Source organism: Mycosarcoma maydis, chromosome 15 (genome assembly GCF_000328475.2).
Source record: "Mycosarcoma maydis chromosome 15, whole genome shotgun sequence".
In the NCBI taxonomy this organism is placed as follows: Eukaryota; Fungi; Basidiomycota; class Ustilaginomycetes; order Ustilaginales; genus Mycosarcoma; species Mycosarcoma maydis.
In genome coordinates, this window is record NC_026492.1 from 324,644 (window position 1) to 344,720 (window position 20,077).

General features: G+C 56.3%; 7 protein-coding genes across 7 annotated transcripts; 4 read left to right on the plus strand and 3 right to left on the minus strand.

Moving 5' to 3' along the window:
- Positions 1-122: 122 nt before the first annotated feature.
- Positions 123-4,211, plus strand: UMAG_04991 (uncharacterized protein; the record flags this gene model as incomplete). Its single annotated transcript, XM_011392992.1, has 1 exon — positions 123-4,211. One exon carries the CDS (start codon positions 123-125, stop codon positions 4,209-4,211), a length of 4,089 nt encoding a protein of 1,362 aa, XP_011391294.1.
- Positions 4,212-4,502: 291 nt separating this feature from the next.
- UMAG_04992 (uncharacterized protein) lies at positions 4,503-5,226 on the minus strand (the record flags this gene model as incomplete). Its single annotated transcript, XM_011392993.1, has 2 exons — positions 4,503-5,070; positions 5,183-5,226. 2 exons carry the CDS (start codon positions 5,224-5,226, stop codon positions 4,503-4,505), a joined length of 612 nt encoding a protein of 203 aa, XP_011391295.1.
- Positions 5,227-5,645: 419 nt separating this feature from the next.
- UMAG_04993 (uncharacterized protein) lies at positions 5,646-7,697 on the plus strand (the record flags this gene model as incomplete). The annotated part of the gene is made up of 1 exon (XM_011392994.1): positions 5,646-7,697. One exon carries the CDS (start codon positions 5,646-5,648, stop codon positions 7,695-7,697), a length of 2,052 nt encoding a protein of 683 aa, XP_011391296.1.
- Positions 7,698-7,878: 181 nt separating this feature from the next.
- On the minus strand, positions 7,879-9,609 carry UMAG_04994 (dolichyl-diphosphooligosaccharide-protein glycotransferase; the record flags this gene model as incomplete). The annotated part of the gene is made up of 1 exon (XM_011392995.1): positions 7,879-9,609. One exon carries the CDS (start codon positions 9,607-9,609, stop codon positions 7,879-7,881), a length of 1,731 nt encoding a protein of 576 aa, XP_011391297.1.
- Positions 9,610-10,065: 456 nt separating this feature from the next.
- UMAG_04995 (uncharacterized protein) lies at positions 10,066-11,799 on the plus strand (the record flags this gene model as incomplete). The annotated part of the gene is made up of 1 exon (XM_011392996.1): positions 10,066-11,799. One exon carries the CDS (start codon positions 10,066-10,068, stop codon positions 11,797-11,799), a length of 1,734 nt encoding a protein of 577 aa, XP_011391298.1.
- An 84-nt stretch (positions 11,800-11,883) lies between these two features.
- UMAG_11559 (diphthine--ammonia ligase) lies at positions 11,884-14,205 on the minus strand (the record flags this gene model as incomplete). The annotated part of the gene is made up of 1 exon (XM_011393071.1): positions 11,884-14,205. The coding sequence occupies one exon, from the start codon at positions 14,203-14,205 to the stop codon at positions 11,884-11,886; it is 2,322 nt and encodes a 773-aa protein (XP_011391373.1).
- A 288-nt stretch (positions 14,206-14,493) lies between these two features.
- UMAG_04997 (ATP-dependent RNA helicase SUV3) lies at positions 14,494-17,169 on the plus strand (the record flags this gene model as incomplete). The annotated part of the gene is made up of 1 exon (XM_011392997.1): positions 14,494-17,169. The coding sequence occupies one exon, from the start codon at positions 14,494-14,496 to the stop codon at positions 17,167-17,169; it is 2,676 nt and encodes an 891-aa protein (XP_011391299.1).
- Between the last annotated feature and the right edge of the window lie 2,908 nt (positions 17,170-20,077).

The window sequence follows — 20,077 nt, forward strand, 5'->3', positions numbered from 1 at the left end:
CCGACTGGCCCACCCCCACCGAATACGTAAACAACAATTCTCGTGCCGCCGCTGCCGCCTCCGCCGCCGCCGCTGCTGCCTCTGCCTCCACTGCACCAAATGCTTCCAACGTCTTTGCCAGCATGAACCCCAGCTACACCGAGCGAAGGGCTAGCGCCCACCCTACCATGTCCTCTAGCGCCCATCACGCCTCCTCCACGCCCTCCGCCGCATCCATCGATCCCACTACCAGCCACGCCATCTCTTCCGGCATCCCTATCACCTCGCCCGCCGCCCTCTCCTACTTTGCCGCCCATCCGCGTCGCCAGCAAGTCCACTTTGGCAACTACCTCTTGCTTCAAACTCTCGGCGAGGGAGAATTCGGCAAGGTCAAGCTCGGCGTTCACAAAGAATGGGGTGAAGAGGTCGCTGTCAAGCTCATCAAGCGCGACAAGGTCGCCAACGACGCTGCTCCCCTCCACCTCGACGACTCGGCTCAAAAGGACCCCGCCAAAATGTCCAAGGTCGAGCGCGAAATTCAAGTCCTCAAGGACGTACGTCATCCCAACATTGTCCGTCTCTACGAAGTCATTGAATCCGACCGCTACATTGGCATCGTCCTCGAGTACGCCTCAGGCGGAGAGCTCTTCGACCACATCCTTGCGCACAAGTACCTCAAGGAAGAGCACGCCTGCCGTCTCTTTGCCCAGCTCATCTCGGGCGTTTCCTACCTTCACCACAAAAAGATTGTCCATCGCGATCTCAAGCTCGAAAACTTGCTCCTCGACCGCAACCGCAACGTCATTATCACCGATTTCGGCTTTGCCAACAATTTCGAGCACAAGCGTAACGACCTCATGGCCACCAGCTGCGGCTCCCCCTGCTACGCTGCTCCCGAGCTCGTCGTCCAGGACGGCCTCTACGCCGGCTCCGCCGTCGACGTCTGGTCCTGTGGTGTCATTCTCTACGCCATGCTCGCCGGCTACCTCCCCTTCGACGACGACCCTGCCAACCCGGACGGCGACAACATCAACCTGCTCTACAAGTACATCCTCGCTACGCCTCTCTCCTTCCCCGAGTACATCACTGCTCAGCCGCGCGATCTGCTCTCCAAGATGCTCGTTCCCGATCCCACCCGTCGTGCTACGCTCGAGCAAGTCATGCAGCACAGCTGGCTTCGCCATTACCGCGAACTCTTCAAGTTTTCCGTCGACGACCTCGAACGTGCTGCCATGGAGCAACAGACAAAGAAGCGCCAGATGTATCGTCAACAGATGATGTACCAGCAACAGCTTCAAGAGCAACAGCGACGCCAACAAATGGAGCGCAGCCAGTCGGTTCGCCACAACGTCTCCCACCTCCCCGTCGGCACCGCCTACACCGCCAACACCGCCGTCTCCGCCGTCTCCGCCGCCAATGTCGCGCACCGGCAAACGCTCCCCATCAGTGCTACCGTCCCCGATCGCCTCTACGAGCCTATCGGCAGCGCCAGCCGCGGAGCTGACCACAGTGTTACTCCTCAGCGCGCCCCCACTGCATCCTCCCATCAGCCTCCTGTTGCGCCAACTGCTTCCGCCGATGCTGCCATCGCCCCGCTGCCTCGCGCCTCTACGCACAACAACGTTGCTGCTGCTGCTGATGCTGCTGCTGCCGTTGCCGCTGCTCCATCGCCCGTCGACCCCGTTACGGCGCTTGGCAATGCTCGCGGCGAGCCACGTACTCGCCTCGATGACGCCGTCCCCACCATCGCCGCTGCTTACGAGACTGAACCGCGCCAATTAGCCGCTCAAAAGGTTCAGCGTCACACCATTCAGCTCGAGTACGGCGGTGATGAGCGCCCTCGCAAAGAGTCGGCTCCAGGCTCTCGTCAAGCTTCGCAGACTCAGCGCAACGCCAGCGCAAGCAGCACCAGCTCCAAGCTGGCCGAAATCGAGCGCACAAAAACGGCCGCCGACAAGCCCGCTGCCAACGCCAACGCCATCGTCCCGCCCTCGGTCTTGCAGTCCACTTCCGTCCAAGTGCCTGCCACTTCGGTCGTCGTCCCCGAGAGCGAAAAGGCGAACATCAGCAAGGCAGGTGCCCCCGACATGATGCGTTCCGTCTCGGCTAGTGCGGCATCCCGCGTGTCTGTGCCTCCCCCCATCATGGAGCAAACCCAGCCGTCTGTTTCAGCCCATCGAAGCACGCAGCCCACATCGAGCTCCAGGGTCCGTGCTCCCAGCTCGGCAAGCCGAAACAACGCCGACAGCGGCAGTACTGGTCATGCCACTCGCATTCCGACCAGCGCTAGCCAGCGCGTCGTCTCGACTTCGAGTGCTGCTAGCGAGCCCGTCGGCTTCCCCTCGTCCGCCACCGAGCGTACCATTCCTTCCGCCGATGCCGATGCCGCTGCCGGCCGGATCAGTGCTTCGCGACGAGCCAGTAACGGCGCCGAGATTACCGAACCTTCTCACCGCTCTCCCTCTGCAACTCGGCACGCCACCGCAGACAACGCTCCGGTCACATCCGCATCCGCATCTGCACGCCACCGCAAGGGCATGTCGACCGACAAGTTTTTTCTCTCACGCCTCTTGGGTTCCAACAGCGCCAACCAACCCAACGGTGCCGGTGTAGCTGGCGACAAGGTCTCCGCTAACGGAAGTGACGCCGCTGGCGACAAGACCAAAAGGGACAGCATGAACCGACCAGCTCCCGAACGCGCTCCCAGCTCCAGCAGTACCGGAAAGAACGGCCGGCGCAAGGCCATGAGTCTTGTCGTAGGCCATGCTTCCGGCGAAGCTTCGTCTGCTGCTGCTGATCGTAACCGCGCTCTCAAGGCCGGCATGCCCCACTCGGCCACACGAGCTACCTTTGGCACGCAGGTTTCCGGAAAGGCGGACGATAGCGTCTCCTCCGCACAGAAGCAGCGCAAGGGTTCTGCTAGCTTGGCCAGCCAAACGACTTCGACTTCGCGAGCGGCGCAGAGCAGCACGCGTCCTCAGCCGTTGCAGCCGTCGCTTCAGCAGCAGCAGCAGCAGCAGGACAAAGCCTTTAACGACGGATCGACGATCGCCAGTAGCTCAACTGCCGGCCCTTCGAGCAATGCAGCCAAGAAGGTTATGGACTGGTTCCGAAAGAAGAGTCTTTCGCGCGGCACGTTTAACGAGCAGCCACCGCTGGGCCTCTTTGAACGATCGCCTACATCTTCGTATATGCATGGTTCCGCATCTCAGACGCCTTCAGTGATTGTGACGAGCGCTCCCAACGGTACGAGCCGACACGCCGAAGCGCCTAGCGGCGGCTCGTCGGTGCCCTCTTCACGTTCCACCTCGGGCACTCACAGCGAGAACAGCGAAGCCACCGAAATGACGCAGCTCACCAACCTGAGCGATGCCTCTCACCAGGAAGGCGACGGTCTCAAGTCGAGTGCTTCAACTGTACAGCAGCAGGCCACGCCCAAAGCGTCGCTCTCTGCTGTATCGAATGTCTCGGATGCTTCTGCTGCTGGATCTCTAGTATCGACGCGCTCACAGCAGCAGCAGCGACCGCAACCGCGAGTCGCAACGGCAACGTCTGCATCGACCACCCCGGCTCGCTTCAACGAGGCGCGCCTTCGCTACCACCTCGGAGCTGTGGACCAGTCAGCTCTGACGTCGCGATCGCCGATCGAAGTGCTGAAAGAAGTGCAGCGCGTGTTGTACGAGATGGGCATCGACGTGCGCACCGAAAAGGACGAAGACTTTAAGCTCGAGTGCGTTCGTCGCAAGCGTGCCAAGACTCTTATGAGCGCAACGCACGGCTTTGGAATGAGCATCCGCAGCTCCGTGTTCCCTCCGACGCAAGCTGATGTCGAGCGCTCTTCGCGCATGAGCCATCGTGACTCTCTGACGCCCAGCGCCAGCTCGCCCGGCGGGGGGTCGCTGCGCAGCTTCCTCAAGCGTTCGTCGCTTCAGCCTGGCGCCACGAGCCCCAAGATGGGTTCCTCTACCTTACCGTCTTCGGCGACAGTGACGAGCAACTTGGGCGGAGCGGTGCACGACGAAAATCAGCCGCCTCCGCTCTACGGCGATGCCTCGGTCGACGGCGGGCAGGAAATCCGTTTCTCCGTCGAGGTCACTCGAATCAAGAACCTCACCGGCCTTTACAGCCTCGACATTCGTAGGATGAAGGGCAATCTGTGGGCATACAAGTTCGTCTACCAGGCGCTCCTCGATCGATGTCAGTTGGGCAGCAGCACCGCCGCTGTTGGCTGAGCCGCCACACTCTTTTCTCGCTCTACTATAAGCTCCCTCCCCCCAGCATTATTATACACTACGCAGGCCGTACCCCTTTTTTGTCCGTAGCTTCATCGATGCATTTCGACATACCCTATCGTTCAACCTTGCAATCACAGTTTCCAGACAGATTTGTTCCCCTTCATGATGGTGTGTCAGTCGCATGTCGAGCGAGGGGCACGCGTAGAGGAGGATCAACGCTTCAAGTGACACGGCTTGAGGAAGGGGGTATACAGAAACGACGATGGACTGGCTAAGAGTGAAGAGGAATCAAGAAACGAGGCAACCAGGAGAATGGGGGCTGGTATCGTCGGTATGGGCTTGGTCTTGCAAGCGTTTCAACATGTGCTGTACGCCCTGTAAGCTGGTTGTAGCGGAACCGTCGTCCCAATTGACGACGAGCGGGCCATCCTTGATCTTTGGCATGCCGCTCTGTTCGCCGGTGTTGGCGAGGTGCTGTTTGAGAGCTAGTTTGCGTCTTTCGTGTTCGGCGAGGTCGAAAGCTGACGAAGTGTACAATTTTTCTCTCGAGGAGGAGAGGGAGGAGGAGGAGGGGGGGTCGGAGACGAGGTAATCGACGATGCTTCTCATTTGATCGGGTGTTGGGGGGTTGGATTGACGATCGACGATTTCCAGCTGGAAGAGTGGGGATCGAGGCGGATCGGCTGCTTGACGGAGATACGAGTTGACATCGGCGCCGGAGCCGTTGGCTTCGACAACGCACGATTCGCGGTGCGAGCTGCGTGTGGACGGTACAGCTGAGCGATGGTTGAGCTGGCTATTGTACGAGGTTAGCAGTTCAAGCACTTGCTTGGACGTGGACGACGTCGAATCATGGCTGTTTTGCATCCACATACCCGATCCAAGAGCATGTCAAATTTTCGGTCAGCGCCAAAACCTCCCTTTCGAGCACACCGTAACATGCCAAATCGCCACCAAGCGCAGCTTACAAGAGCGTGATGATCGACGGTCCTTTGTGGAATCGAATCGACATGGTCGTACACGCCAGAGACTGCGTCCCGTCAGCGGCAGAAGCTCAAGCTCAAAATAATGGCTCGGTGGTATCTTTTGTGTGAATCGTGATGGCTTCGATGTTGTTGACTACCTCCTGTTGCACCCGTGATGATGGCAATGAGTACAGATAGGTACGAGCAACGGACAACGCCTGTACCAAAGCACACGTCACACTCACAGAGTGTCGTGAGTCAACGAGTGTCACCTGAGTGAGTGTTGAAATGTGGAGGAGGCTCAGTCAGAACACGAATAGCCGATAACCTTTTTCCTATGCTGTATGTATATACGCAGTCACGATTCACGATTGCCACATTCCTGATTCGTGCTTGACATATGACAGCCTCGACACGCTTCCGCCTTGCTACTTCGAACACAATCAAGCCTAGCCCCAATGACAGCATGACAAGAGGACACCTTGCATATGGAGCATTACCAGATCGACAGCAGCAGCAGCAGCAGCATCACCACCACCAACAGCACCTGCAGCAGAACACGCATCGACTCCGGCGCCCGCAAGCTGTCACCCCTTCTGCACTGCTACGTCTACCGACAGATATCTGGCTGCACATCTTTGTCCACCTCGCATCGCACGCAGCACCAACACTGGCAAAACTCGGCACGACGTGCAAGCACCTGCTCCAGTTGGTCGACCAACATGGATGGAAGCAAGTGCTTCACCTCGAGTACAGCAGCGTTTCCATCAGTCGACTCGACCAGTACTACCAGGACTATGCACATCATGCTCGCCCTTGTCGTAAGGCGATTCGGTCGCAATCGTGGTTCGCCTGTCGATACGCTAGCTGGCTCGAAAAATGCTGGTTCAACGTGATGTTGAGACCAGGTTCGGTCTTGATCCCGTCGGCCGAGCGCAGGATCGCCAATAATCACGGTGCGCTTGGCAGAGGCGCACGCTCTCGATCAGATTTTGCTATCCCTACACTTACCCTGGGAACGCGGTGGATCGTCGTCGGTGTGAGGTCAGAACTCTTCATCTATCCCGCAAGACCAGCTGCGGGCAAGGAAGCCCAGCCCTTGGCTAAGATCAGACTGCACAGTCATGTTCAGAGCGATGGACAGAGTACCAGTGCGGACAGTTCAACATCGGACGATCCATGGCAAGACATCACCGCACTCAAAGCACTCGACCCGGACGCCAGCGTATTGGCAATTGGATATGCGAACGGGTGCGTACAGGTTGTTGCACTCACGTCAAAAGATGGCAAGCGTGACATACACGCCGACGTGGTACACCATTTCGCCTCGGCGCAACTGCCAGTACGACGACAAGAGGTGGCAGCCATCTCGGTCCACCGCGGCTGCGGCGCTTCGAAAGCGGATGCTTTCAAGGACTCAGATTTCATAGCATCAATCACCAAACGTGGGCACTTGCAGATCCACACTCTTGCCTCTCCATGCGAGCACGCTTCGGACCAGCGCACAGTCTCTAGCTGGCAGATTGATTCGCAAGGCGATGCTGCTCCAACCGACGGCTCTCCTCCAGACTCTTGCGGCACCAATACGCCAGCACGCTCCAACTTTCGCAGCGCAGCTTTCAACAACGCGCCTCTCGCACCGCCTCAAAATGCAGCAGCGCCCACTGCGTCTTGTAGCACTCGTGCTTGGTCAGTTCTGCTCGGAAACTGCACCGTGCAGAATACGAGCTTGACATGGATAGCTATCGGGATGACGGCCGAGCATGCAGTGCACATCTACCCGCTCTCGCATCACGGCGGCCGTGTTTCGCTCGCACAGCCATTCCACGTGGCGGGCACGGGACAGCGTACGTCGGTGTATGCCATGGCCACACCACCGGCCGAGTCGAGCCTGCCGGCATTCCTGCTGTTCGTGGGGTTCTACAGCGGAGAGGTGCGCGTGTACGATATGCGCAAGCTGCTGGATGCCGAGCATGCCGAGGGTGACGGCTGGACGCGGACGGACGAGATGCACGAAGCGCTGCCGTCCAACGAGCCATGGCATCGACGACGGCGAACAGTGAGGCGTCGATTGGATCCCATCGCCATTTTCAGGGATGATTACGACATGACTGCGATCTACGGACTCAGCTTTGGCGGGCCTCGTGCGACGTGGCTCGTAGTGGGCGGTGCTCAATTCGCAAAGATGAGGGTGTTTGACGTGGGCATGTTGGCCAATTACGAGGTGCCCTTGTTGGCGGCTCCGGGTGAGCAGCCGGCAGACACGAATTGGACTGTGTTTGCGCTCACCAAAACCAATACTCCCCTGTACCATCTGGTTGCACAGGCGGACAGAGTCGTCGGCGTCACCGATACCAGACTCTGGTGGCTCGATTTCGGTTCGTCCATCTTGGATCACCAGCCAAGCGAGCATTGTTCACCGGCACGTGCTAAGGCCGCGTTACACACAGTGGCGTACTTCCGACACTCCGGAGGCTGTCTCTCCACGACTCAGCCCGTGTATCTCGCGAGTCCATGACGAGCATGGCTCTTGCATGCGCATACAGAAGTATCATGGCACATTTCGTGATTGTGGATGCGTCACGTGTGAATTGCATCGTTGTTCTTGTGGGGTTGTGGGGTGCAACATTCGAGGTTCGTGCTTATCAGATAACATTAGGTCTGTTGTAAGGTGAGGGAGAATAGTGACGAGTGTGGAGCTAGTTGTTCTTCTTGGCGGGACCGGGGTGGTCGCGGATGGTGAGCCAGAGGGCGCAGAAGACGAGGAAGCCGGTTACAGTGGAGAAGGCACCGGTGATGTACGGCCAGCTGGAGGACAAGAAGCGCGGATACTCGTCGTGGTTGAACGGCCGCAGGGGGGCGGTGTCTTTGGCATGGAGGAACGAGAGGCCGGTGCGTTTGAAGTCGAGGATGAAGGAGAACACACCGTGTCGATCAGGGAGCTGGAACGTGGTTGCGAAGCGCGTGAACGCGGGACTAGCGCCAGTCGAGTTGAAACCGACGCAAGAGGAGTTTGTGCTGTCCACGTCCACAGGTGCCAGATGCGCGGTAATGTACGGATCGAGCATCTTGAACGACACCTGAAGATCCAATTGGTTGCTAGCGCCGATCCACCCCAACTGCGCATCATGCTCGGCCACATCGACGCTGTAGTAGACATGGTCGTTGATGCGATACATTTTATTGGCCTCTTGCGTCTCTTCGTAGTCTTGACGCGTGTCCGTTGCGCCCGATTTCACGCGGTGGTGGTGAGTGCCAATCAGCTTCAACACGCCCTTTTCCTGGAATGTCCAGGCGGTCAGATCCGCCACCACCAGTTGGTTGACCGATCCCGAAGATGCATCCGAGAAGAACGCGTCAGAGAGCATCTCGGTCGATCCGACGAAAACCGCTCGTGCGCTGTTGGATGCCAGTTGGAAGCCCGACACGAGCGACACTAGCGCGTGCGTAGAGCCACTGCCGGTGCCAAGACCCGCAACGAGCTCCTTGCGAGCCTCGAGCGCATCCACGCTGTTGCGCTTCTTAGCAACCCAGCCATCCTTGCCGAGCTTGCTCGTGGATTCGCGCTTGATCACCGTAGCCACCGCACGCGGCGTCGAGAGCGTCACCGACGTCACTGTTTCACCCTCGACCATCTTGGTTGTGGTCACAGTGACAGGCGCTGGTGTCGAGTACGAAGTCGACTCAACTGCTTCCAGTTGCTCCTTGGCCAACAAAGGCACTTCGGAAGAGTAGCTCGTCGCGGGCGCAACAATGAGTGGGAACGCGAGTGGATTGGCACCTACTCGATGTACGATGCCGCGATACAACAGAGGTGACTGCTCCACCGCTTCAAGTGTCACTTGCGAAAACACGTTCTTGTTCTGTACCAGCCCTCCACCACTGAGACCTGCGGTGCGCGCCGACCTCTTGCCGCCGACGAGAACTGCAGTGTGATTACCAGCATCGTGCTCGCTGCTGTATCGGAAGTGGTCCACCAATGCACTACCTCGTTGCTCAAACTCGAGCGAGAACTCGCGAGCCAGATCGCGCTGCATCTCGCTTACACTCGAGTCCAAGCCAACCACCATGTTGCCTCCCGCCTTGAGATACTCTACGAGCTTTTGTGGTGAAAGGTCAGCCGCCAACGACTTGCTAGCGGGAGAAAGAAGCATCAGATGATCGTACGAGAGCACATCGTGTTGCACCAGCTCCGGCTTGGTGTCGCGAGGTGCTTTGAAATCCACCTTGTATCCTCTCGAGCTTAACGATGCAAACAAGTTCGAGTAGGTGCTCTTGGCGCTCTGATCAACCACAACGAGGATGCGGTCGCCTGTTGCTGATGGTAACGCGCAAGCCAGTGTGCAGAAGAGTGCGAAAACGACGACCAAAAGCAGCGGTGCGAGCGTGGTCAGACGGCGCACGCCATCTCTGCGAGTATGCCACAACATCTTGGAAAGATTGGCTGCCAGCACTCAAGAGCCAAGCGGTGGTCGAGCGAAGACGATGATGGTGACAGACAAGCACCAAGCCCTACAACCACCAAAACGTCTGTGCGCGCGCTTGACGCTTTTGCCATTCGTGATTTAGGGTGACAGCCGTCAGCTAACGTTAGGTTGGTCGTCAGTTGAGCTCCAGCTCAGCCTGTGCAGCGTTTCTTCCACTCGCACGGATTCACAAATGCACGTGATTCGAATGCCGCTCATACATCTAACAATTGTGATTCTTTTTTCGAGAATATCCCGAATCCCGAATCCCGAATCGTGAATGGTGAATGGTGAATCGTGAATATCCATGATCGTGTATGCGCCATAGGCGAACTCAGCCTTTCTCCACATCATCCACCGTTACATGACTCTCGGCCAGCATCCAAGGCAACCAGCCTTGAGAGCCACTTTAACGCCGTCATGCCGACACTAGCGGAGCGTCTCGGCTCGAGCGCTGCTAATGCCTCCGGATCTGATAAATCGTCTCACGACCGCGAGCAAGAGTTGCGATCCCGTCTCTTTGCTTCCAAGCAAACATCTCGAAACACCGCCCATCAGGACTTAGCCAGCAGCGAGCGCAGGAGCATCGACCGAGAGCTTCCGTTGGCAAGCCGCCATCGATCGAGATCACCGCTGTCTAGTCCGCAGAACGGCTCGAGCCCCAGGCGGCAACGTGGTTCACCGTCTTATGAAAATCAGCCTTCCACAGTATCAGCCCGCATGCCACCTCCCCCACAACCCTATATCCACCCAGACCGTCGTCCTCCAAGACCGCAAGCTGACCGATGGGTCCCTCCTCCTCGCGAGGATGTACAATCCGATCGATCGCCCCGCTCGTACCCCCGTCGTCGTGACGATCAACGATGGCAAGCAAATGAACGTCGCGCAAACCAAGATGATTCACGTCGAGCTTGGACGTCATCGCGCTCTGGTGACCGCCGTCGATACTTTGACAGCAATGACGACAGAAACCCACGCCAAGAAGATCGCGAAGCTCCGTCTGAGTATGGTGCTGCACAATGGAAGCGTCTGCAACGTGATCCATATGCATCGTCCATGTCATCCGGCGGCAATCAAGGTGATGGTAATGGCGGATTCTTCAGCTCTCGTAACGAGCAGCGCAAAAAGTCGACCATCTCCATCTGGCCACCGAGTCCACCGCATCCCACTCTAGATAGCGACGAAGAGCGCGAGAAGCGAAAGCGTCACCGCGACAGCAGCAGCAGGCACAGGGACAAGGACAAGGACAAGGACAGGGACAAGGACAAGGGCAAGCGCGATAGGAAGCACAGTAGCAGCGATAAGCATCACTCTTCTTCCCGAAGTCATCGTCACCACTCGAGTACAAGCCGACGTCGCCGCTCGAGCAGGCACAGTGAAGATGACAAAGCGTCCAGACATCGTCATACGCGCTCTTCACGGTCCCACCACCGCGACGATGACGATGACGATGACGATGAAGATGTCGATGTGGACGGCAGGAGAAAATCAAAACGCTCGCGGACCAAGGTCTCCGACGGTTCGGACTCGGGTCGTTCCGAATCTGAGACGGATTCCGACTCAGATGCACGCTCGTCTCGTCACCGGCGTCGTCACCACAAATCCGATCGTTCAAGTACACATCGTCGACGCGAGTCGGAGAAGCGACACAGAAGCAGTGGTCAGCGCTCCGAGTCGGAATCAAGTTTGCATTCCGAACACAACCAAAAGGAAACGGCCAAATCGCGTCGCGACTCTGTCTCAGCCTCGGCATCGGATTCCGACGTCGAAGTTGGGCCAACACTGCCGACCGTCGCAGCCGACGGCAAACCCGTCGACCCTCGTGCCTATGGCGGCGCGTTGCTGCCTGGCGAAGGCTCTGCCATGGCGTCGTACGTTCAAGACGGCAAACGTATTCCACGTCGCGGAGAGATCGGGTTGACTTCCGATCAGATCGAAGCGTACGAGAAGGCAGGGTACGTCATGAGCGGCAGTCGACATCATCGTATGAACGCCGTACGCATGCGCAAGGAGAACCAGGTCATCTCGGCAGAGGAAAAGAGGACCATGCTCCGATTGCAAGCCGAGGAAAAGGCAAAGAAGGAGAGAGAGATCGTTTCACAGTTCAAGGAGTTGGTCGATACGTTACAGCCTGGCTCGTCAGAAGCAAAGTAATGTCATTCAGTGCTCTTGTCTAGAAACACGACACGCTAGACGGCGATAAAGGTTTGACAGTGTTGGCCTTTCTCTACATTAGATTTAGATGCCGTGCCAAACGAATGCAACGTCGATCTGTTGTGCTCTTGTATCGGATGCAAGAGCATGGACACTTGAACATGCAACCACTTGCGATGCATTCAGCAGCGACTCTTTGCTCGCGCCATCCACACTCGGTTGACAGATAAGCTGCTTGAGAAGCGTCAATGCGGGCGCAATCTGGTTTTGGTTTTCGCCGACTGGTGCGAAGAGCTGGGTTGCGTACGACTGATCTGTGCACGTTCGAATCGACGCCGTGAGTGCATGGTTCGAGTCGGCGTCTGGAAGGACGTGAGTCGAGGAGGGTAGACAACGGAGTGTCAGCACGCCAAAGCTGCTCTGCGCCGAGCAAGCGGTGGTGATGGTATGAACGGCCTCGATTGGCGCGTCCGGGTCGGCAAAGATGGTCGAGAGGCGTGTGATAGAGACATGGGTCGTGTCGGATCCTGGTTCACTGCCATCATCGTCTTCAGAGGAGGTGACTGTCTTGTTCGCAGTGTCGCGCTTGATCGATGGAGGTATTCGACCCGTGTGAGCAGTGATCTGCCACTCGATCGCCGCGCTTCGCGGCAAACAGTGCCGGGGCAGTACGACGAACAGCATCGGTGGCAGTCTACTTTCTCCAGTACTTGGCTGACCTAGCCACGCTTTCGCCTCTTCTCGCTCGCTTTCCTCGTCTTCTTGATCTTGCCCGTCACACTGACTGATCCACGCCCGTCTGGCGATCTCCACCATGTCCTCGTCATCCACCCAACACAGCCCACCCTCGACCCAGCCCTTGTCAACATGTCTTCCCCCCATATCGTTCATCATCGCCTTGTAAATCCGTCTCACATGCTGTATACTCAGCGCCGTCTGCAGATGCTCGTCCTCAGGCAGAGACAGATCAGCGGGTAGCAAGCCGATCTGCCCTGAAATCCAGATCTTCTCAGCTTGCACTATACCTTGCGAGTAAGGACCGATGTTGGCAGGCGCCCAAAATGAGCGTCCCTGAACGTGCAGAGCGCGCCGATCGAACGGTGGCGTCGCGCTAGTATCGTCAAACGCAACCGCGTTGATCATGAGATCACAGCCACGAGGAAGCGACGCTAGAGCAACGCATGCTCGCGTGGGTGGTGAGACGCCGAACATGGTACGATACATCGAGTTGATGCGGCCAAACAACGTCTGTGTGCCAAGATAGAGGTTGATGTGCGTTACGTGTTCCATGCCCAGTCCTTTGCAAGACGAGGTGAGCAGCTCTTTGATCGTGTTGAAGGCGTTCTTGACTTGGTCCTCTACAGATGTGTGAGTGGACGACGAGGTGACACCGGTAACGTTGGACATGCCGAAATAGCGCCCTTTGCGTCGGATAGACGGCTTTGGAATGTCCACAAGCGCATCATGGAGCTGCAAGTGCTCGATTGTGTTGGACAGATCCGCTGCCTTTGAAGCATGACTCCTTTGGATCGTCTTCAACGTCCGCTGCCCAACAACGTCCAACAATGGAGGCGTTCTCGCTTTGCAATCCAAGTGGCCCTCCTTCTCAACCAGCTTGGCATTCTTCAGCCGCAGATAGCTGACACTGCCGAATCCTCCACCATCTGAATGAATCACTGTCTCGGTGTCTCCAACCTCGATTCTCTTCCTAAACAGAGGCGAGTCAATCGTCAACGTCTCGTACTCGCCACCCTCACCACAGACATGTGCCCCATACATAGCCGACAACCTCTCGAGCTTGCGCTGCATTTGGCCGAGCGTCTTTCCCAAGTCACGCTCATCCAGCCCTATCCCAGCTACCTTGATAAGGATCGAAACGAGGCCGGCTTGAAGCATTTCTGCATACAGCTCCGACTGTGAGCGCTGCCAAAGAAACGTCAGCGGCGTCAAGTTGACATCTGCGCGCATAGCCACATGTTCGACCCGCACGCGTTGATAGTTGGACAAAATAGCGCCTACGGAGACAGCCTCTACGTCAGGGTGATGTTGTTTAACGTCCATTAACAAGTGGTAAAGGTCCTCCGTTTCGTCTTGCAATGGTCCTGCTTTGGATGTGCTGCTGGAGGCTATGCTGGATGATAAAGAGGTCGTGCGCAAGCCGTACTCTGCACGCTGGTTGATGGCGGTCCCCTTGATCACGCGACGGTAGAGCGGGAGTTGCATGGCTTCCGCAACGAGGTGGACCGCATCGTGTCCAACCGTCTGGTACATGTATGAATCGAGTTCATCCTTGGACCCTGGCGGAGCTAGTGTAGCGAGCGCGACCAGCTCGTGCCCCTGCTGCACACAGTGGATCAGGTTGTAACACGAGTCTTTGCCACCACTTAGCAGTCCTACCACTTTCATGCTTTCCCCTGTTCTTCCACCGGTCAAGGAGGAGCCCGTCGGACAGAATCGAATGTGGTGTTGACATTCAGAGACAGCAACAAAGCTTGGCGAAGCTGGACCAGTGTGAGTCTGAGTCGCTGAATGAAGAATCATATGCTTACATAATCCATTTTTCGCAAATTTCTCCACTTCTTCTCAGACCAACTCCAGACTCGGACTCTTTCGCGGTTTGTCCTCCTTGGACGCTTGTTTTCCTATAGCTGATCGCCATCATCCCTCACCACACTACTATTGCGGACCCAGAGCATGTTGAGACGATCGCTCGGTGTAGCTGGACCCTCAGCTGCCACTCGGCATACCTCGACTGTACGCAGGACTGCTACACGTGTCCGTCTCGGGTATCAGCTCTGCCTAACAACACCAGAGCCCTCCTCGACATTCACAGCCAGCTCGCCACTCCGAGGCTTGTCTAGTTCAGCGCTAGCTGCAAGAGGCAGTCCTAACAGCGGCTCTATCAAGCGCCAAGCCAAGAAGGGGTCACAGTCCGGCTTTGTGGCGCGATGGAGCCAAAAGGGCTCCACTTCGACCAATGTCGGCGACCCAAGAGGGAATGGTGGTCAGAACCAGCGCTTTGGCAACGGCAGGTTCCAGGGTAGAGCAAGTAGCGGCGTTCAGACCAAGAATGTCGATTTCTCTATACCAGAGCCGCCTACAGCGCAAGAAGTGGCGAGAAAACTCGTCGAACGCATCACAGCATTGACCAAGGACCCTGAGTTGCCTCTGCAGCTGGTGGCTTACGGCATCAAAGATAGACCAGCGCAACTGCTGCTTCAAAGATGTGAACAAGAAGATGGTGCTCAGAGGTCATCAATGAATAGAGCACGCGAAGCACCGACGCGAGCGGAGAATGCGGTCACGGCAATTAAGCTCTTCGAACTGTGGTCCGAGCAAGCAAAGGACTCGATTCCAGATCTGGCACTCATACACGACACAGGCAAGCATGCCCATTCAGAGGTCTTTGCCTATCTTGCTGATGCGATCTCCTCTTATACGATCGAAGGCGAGGAGTGTCTTGGTCGATTCTGCGTCTCGGCCTTTCTGGATTGGGTCGACCGCGGATTTACACGTCTCGACCCTTCACCGAGTTTGACTGCATCGGAAGCAGCTGAGATCTGCGTGTCACGCTCACAGCTATCGCTGCTGCGGTCGTGTATGGATCTTCGTTTTCCGACTCATCAATACCCGCGCGCGCGTACTCTGATACGGAACATCCACCTGCATGTCGGCCCCACCAACTCAGGAAAGACGCATGGTGCGCTCGTCGCTCTCTCCAAGGCGAGAACGGGCATCTTTGCCGGTCCGCTGCGTCTGCTTGCACACGAAGTATGGGATCGGTTCAACAGCGGTACCGTGTCGCCTAATGTGGCTGCGCGGGCGTGCAACTTGGTGACAGGAGAGGAAAAGAGGACTGTCGATCCTCTCGCAGGCTTGATCAGCTGCACAGTCGAGATGGTTGCGACGACGCGTGCGGTCGACGTAGGCGTAATCGACGAGATTCAGATGATCGGCGATGCACAACGTGGATATGCGTGGACGAATGCGGTGCTCGGTTTGGCGGCAAAAGAGCTGCATCTTTGCGGAGAGGCATCCGTGATCCCGCTCATCGAGAATATTGCCAAGGCGTGCGGCGATCATCTCACCATTCATCGCTACGACCGACTAACACCGCTCAGCGTCGCCGACGAGTCTATCCACAACGACCTCGGTCAAATCCAAAAGGGAGACTGTGTTGTTGCATTTTCGCGTTCGGGCATCTTTGCACTCAAGAGCGACATTGAGAAAAGGACAGGCTTGCGATGTGCCGTCGCGTATGGAGCTCTGCCGCCCGAAACCAAGGCGGAGCAGGCCAAGCTATTTAACGAGGGCAAGCTCGACGTGATGGTGGCGAGCGATGCGATTGGTATGGGACTCAATCTTCGCATCAAACGAGTCGTGTTCGATACGCTCACCAAATGGAATGGCAAGGAGGAGGTAACGCTGTCCGCAAGTCAGATCAAGCAGATTGCCGGTCGAGCAGGGCGGTACGGGACGCAGGACAAGGAGACCAACAAAGCAGAATTGGGTGGACTTGTGACGACACGCCACGAACACGAGCTCGAGATCCTGCGCGCAGCGCTCGCCTCGCCCTTGCTTCCGATCACACGAGCGGCGATTGAGCCTTCATCCGAGACGCTGGGTCAGCTCAGTGCAATGCTCCCCAGCGTCAATGGTAAATCGGGACCGCGGACCTTGTCGCAACTGTACGCAGACGTCGCTCTGCTCTCGCGCATTGATTCGACCAATTTTTTCCTATCGGACTTCAGCCAAAAACTCACCATCTCGCCTCTGATCGAATCGGCATCCAACGGAATGCTCACCGTTGCCGAAAGGGAGACCTTTTCCAACGCCCCCGCCAACACCCGCGACGAGCGAGTCGTCGCATTCCTCTGCAAGGCCGTTCGACAGTTCAGCCGTGGTGGATTGGTCGACTTTGATACGGCCGTAAAAGACCTCGGGATGCTCGAAGTGGAGGAACAAGTTGTATCCCTGCTGCAACAGGCTATCGCCGCACGCGACCATCTCGGCCACACTTGTGCCAAGCAAGAAGAGAAGGAATTGGCCCTGTTTGCCTATCTCGACATGTCTTCTGGGAGCAAGGGAACCGACAGCAATCGAGGCAGCGCAGCGCATCCGCTGATCAACATCACCACGCTGCTCATGTTGGAATCGCTCCATCGATGTTACACGTTATATCTGTGGTTGAGCTTCCGTTTTCCACTGGCTTTCTGTGGTAGAGCCGAGGTGGATGGACGCAAGAAAACGGCTGAAGAGGCGATCGATTTCGTACTGCAGGGAATCAGGTTTGGTCGGGCCAAGCGATTGCAGGCTATGGGAAGGGATCCTGCCAACAAGACAAAGAAGCTTGCTTCGACGCGGCGTTGATCACGGCGGATTCGTACTGGATGACAAACACCCTATCGCATGTCCTCTCGCAACAGGCTTGTCGACGCTAGCCTCAGTGAATGCTAGCATTACTTGCAGCAGCTACAGCGACTGCCATCCTTCGCGTGTGATGGTAGAGACTTGAACGTTGCGCACCGTATAGCAGCATCGCAATGCATGGCGATGCAGCCAAGCATAGCCTTGGCGATTTCGGAAACATGCTTCTCTGCTTCGAGTCCGACGGAAGCAGCGGCTGTTTGCGCTTTTGGGGAGGGTGGCTCACAAGAGTCGATTGCATTTGAGGCGAACCACGGACACCGAAAAGTGGCTGCATGTCCAAACTAAGGTTGTATAATGCGAGCTGCACGTAGGCATCTCGAAGCGCCCATGCTTACGAGCAATCACGAATTAGGTGCAAGCGGGGTTCGAAGCCAAACTCGATGCGGATGACTCCCTTGCTTACGGGTCTGTCGTCTTAGATTGTTGGTTTCCAAACACGAATCACGAATCACGAATGTTGAGCTCGATCGTATGTGCAGTCCGATTTTGCATGTTCCACGTTCTACGTTCGGGGTTTGTTTTTGTTCACACGTTACGGTTTTCTTGGTGACATGTCACTTTGCGCGTGCATGAAAAAGCACACCAACGCCACGCTTGAGTTTGTGGTCGGTCTTTCTTGGCACTGAATCGAACGCTTACGTTGCATTCTGGTGGCATAGCCATGTGCGCCTCGCCGTGTGCGTCAACTAACTGAGCGATTCGCTGCGTGTCTGCCACAGCTGCATAATACTAACGCACGATGCGGTGAGCTTGGAGAACGCGCCAACAATTTGGTACAAGATGCACGCATCGTTGCATTCGTGATTAGCTTGTCTTGTTTATAGCGTGCGCTCCGTGCTCTCTGGCGGACCTTGTAGCGTCTGCCTTGGCGAGTTCTCGGTTACTGCAGTTTGCAGACTAGGCGCCATATTTGTCTGCCAAGAAGAAGCTAGAAAGAGGATCGAGCTTGAACCGAGGGTTGCACACGAGGCTATCCCAAACCATCTGAACCCAACCGGGATCCTCCGCACGGTGTTGTGATGTTGGTGAACGGGAGCGTGGCGCCGAAGCGATTTTTATTCCATTTACGGATAGCTTTCCACATTCCAGTCTCAAGACACTTGCCACTGTTGACTTTGCTTGGCGAAAACGAACAAAAAGGTAAACTCTCTCTACCCGAGTCAACCCCCGCCTGGCGATAGGCTCGCAATTGACCGACGCCGACGCGCTCGACAGACGTCTGGAAACTCACACAAGGGGTAGGCAGAAGGGGTGACGCATGTTGGATCATTGGCTTGGGGTATATTTGGTACTTGTCTCTGCGTCGAATAGGGGTTTCCGTTCCGAGAAGCCTAAAACACACGCAGGCAGGAATTCAAACTCCGAACGGAGGCGGCATCGAAACTTCATGACAGTCGGCGGCTGCTGGTGGTCCTGCTCTGTGCCAGAGAGAGAGTGTGTGTGTGTGGGAGATAGAGGGGGGCCAACCGACTGCTGTCAGTACTCCGTATTGCGGATTCACGGGCTCTGTTCTCGGCGACTGTTCGAGAGATTCTAGACAGACTTGGCAAGCAAAAACCAAACAAAAAAAATCATACGATGACTACGCTATAATACGACCATGAACTCAGCTTACCGTTGGCTCGGTTACACGCTGCGCACACGGAGCGGCGTTTGCTTTAAGCTGCTACCATTCAGAGAAGCTGCAGCGTCTGGGCGCCGTAGGACATCTAGGCGGAGACGGAGGCATTGACGGTCACGGAGACGGAGACGGAGCCGGAGAGACGGAGGCGGAAGCTAACAGCAAAACGCTGTATGATTCGTGATTGGTGCTCTGAGTAGGTGTGGGGGTCCGCATTGACGATGTGTCATGGCGAGAGCCGCGTCATGTTGGTATGCTTGCTAAGAGGATGTCTTGGCATTCCAACCCTGACGTGCTGTTATCTCATCTTGTTGGTCAATTCGTGACTTTATCTCGGCGTCTTCTAATTGGTCATCGTGGTAGAAAACCCATTTTTACTGTCGTTATCCATCTCAACACGTCATCCAAGAGATCACAGATTCGTGATTGGCGTTGGATTATCGCGAATTTCGTCGAACGGGCCGGGCAGAGCGGCAGGTTGCCATGACAAACGCCAAGACCACACGCTTTGACTTGACTTACAAAACCTCGCTTAACTCACGACTTATCTCCAAGATTGACAATCACGAATCACGAAATGTGCGAAGTAGAAAAATCGTGAATATTCTCCGTGGTGCGTGTCGGTGTAGAAGCAGGCAGGAGATTAACATGACGTTAGCTCACAAATCACCAGCACCGTACACCGTACACCGTACACCGTACACCGTACACCGTCCCATGAATGACTCTCGCATGCACGCAAGTCGCAGTTCTTGGCATCCAAATAAGTCCCCGAGCCGTCTGGCGCGTCTGCACAGCAATCACGAATCAAGAATGCCCGACTTGCAAAGATCAACACACGTTCTTCTGGCACTTCTTGGCGCTCTTATGCTATCGTGAATCTTGACAAATCGTGAATGAGCTGAGCTGAGTAATTCAAAATACCATCGTGAACCGCTGCCCTTTCTCTCATTATTAATAATCACGAATGATAAATTCTGCAAAACAACAAAAAGAACTCCCATTCCTTTGCAGGTTGTCAACGTCGTCGCGTGTCTTATCGTGAAAGTTCAAGGCCACGTTATACCGCAAGCGATCCAGCGATCTGATCACTGAGCTTTCACGTTGAGCATCTTTGATATTGTCTGCTGCAGAGAGTGGGACACGAGTTCACTGCTGCCTTATGAAAGCTTGTCATTGCCGAGCATCGCGGTGAGATGCAAGCCAAGACCGTGTCTGTGGGCTTCT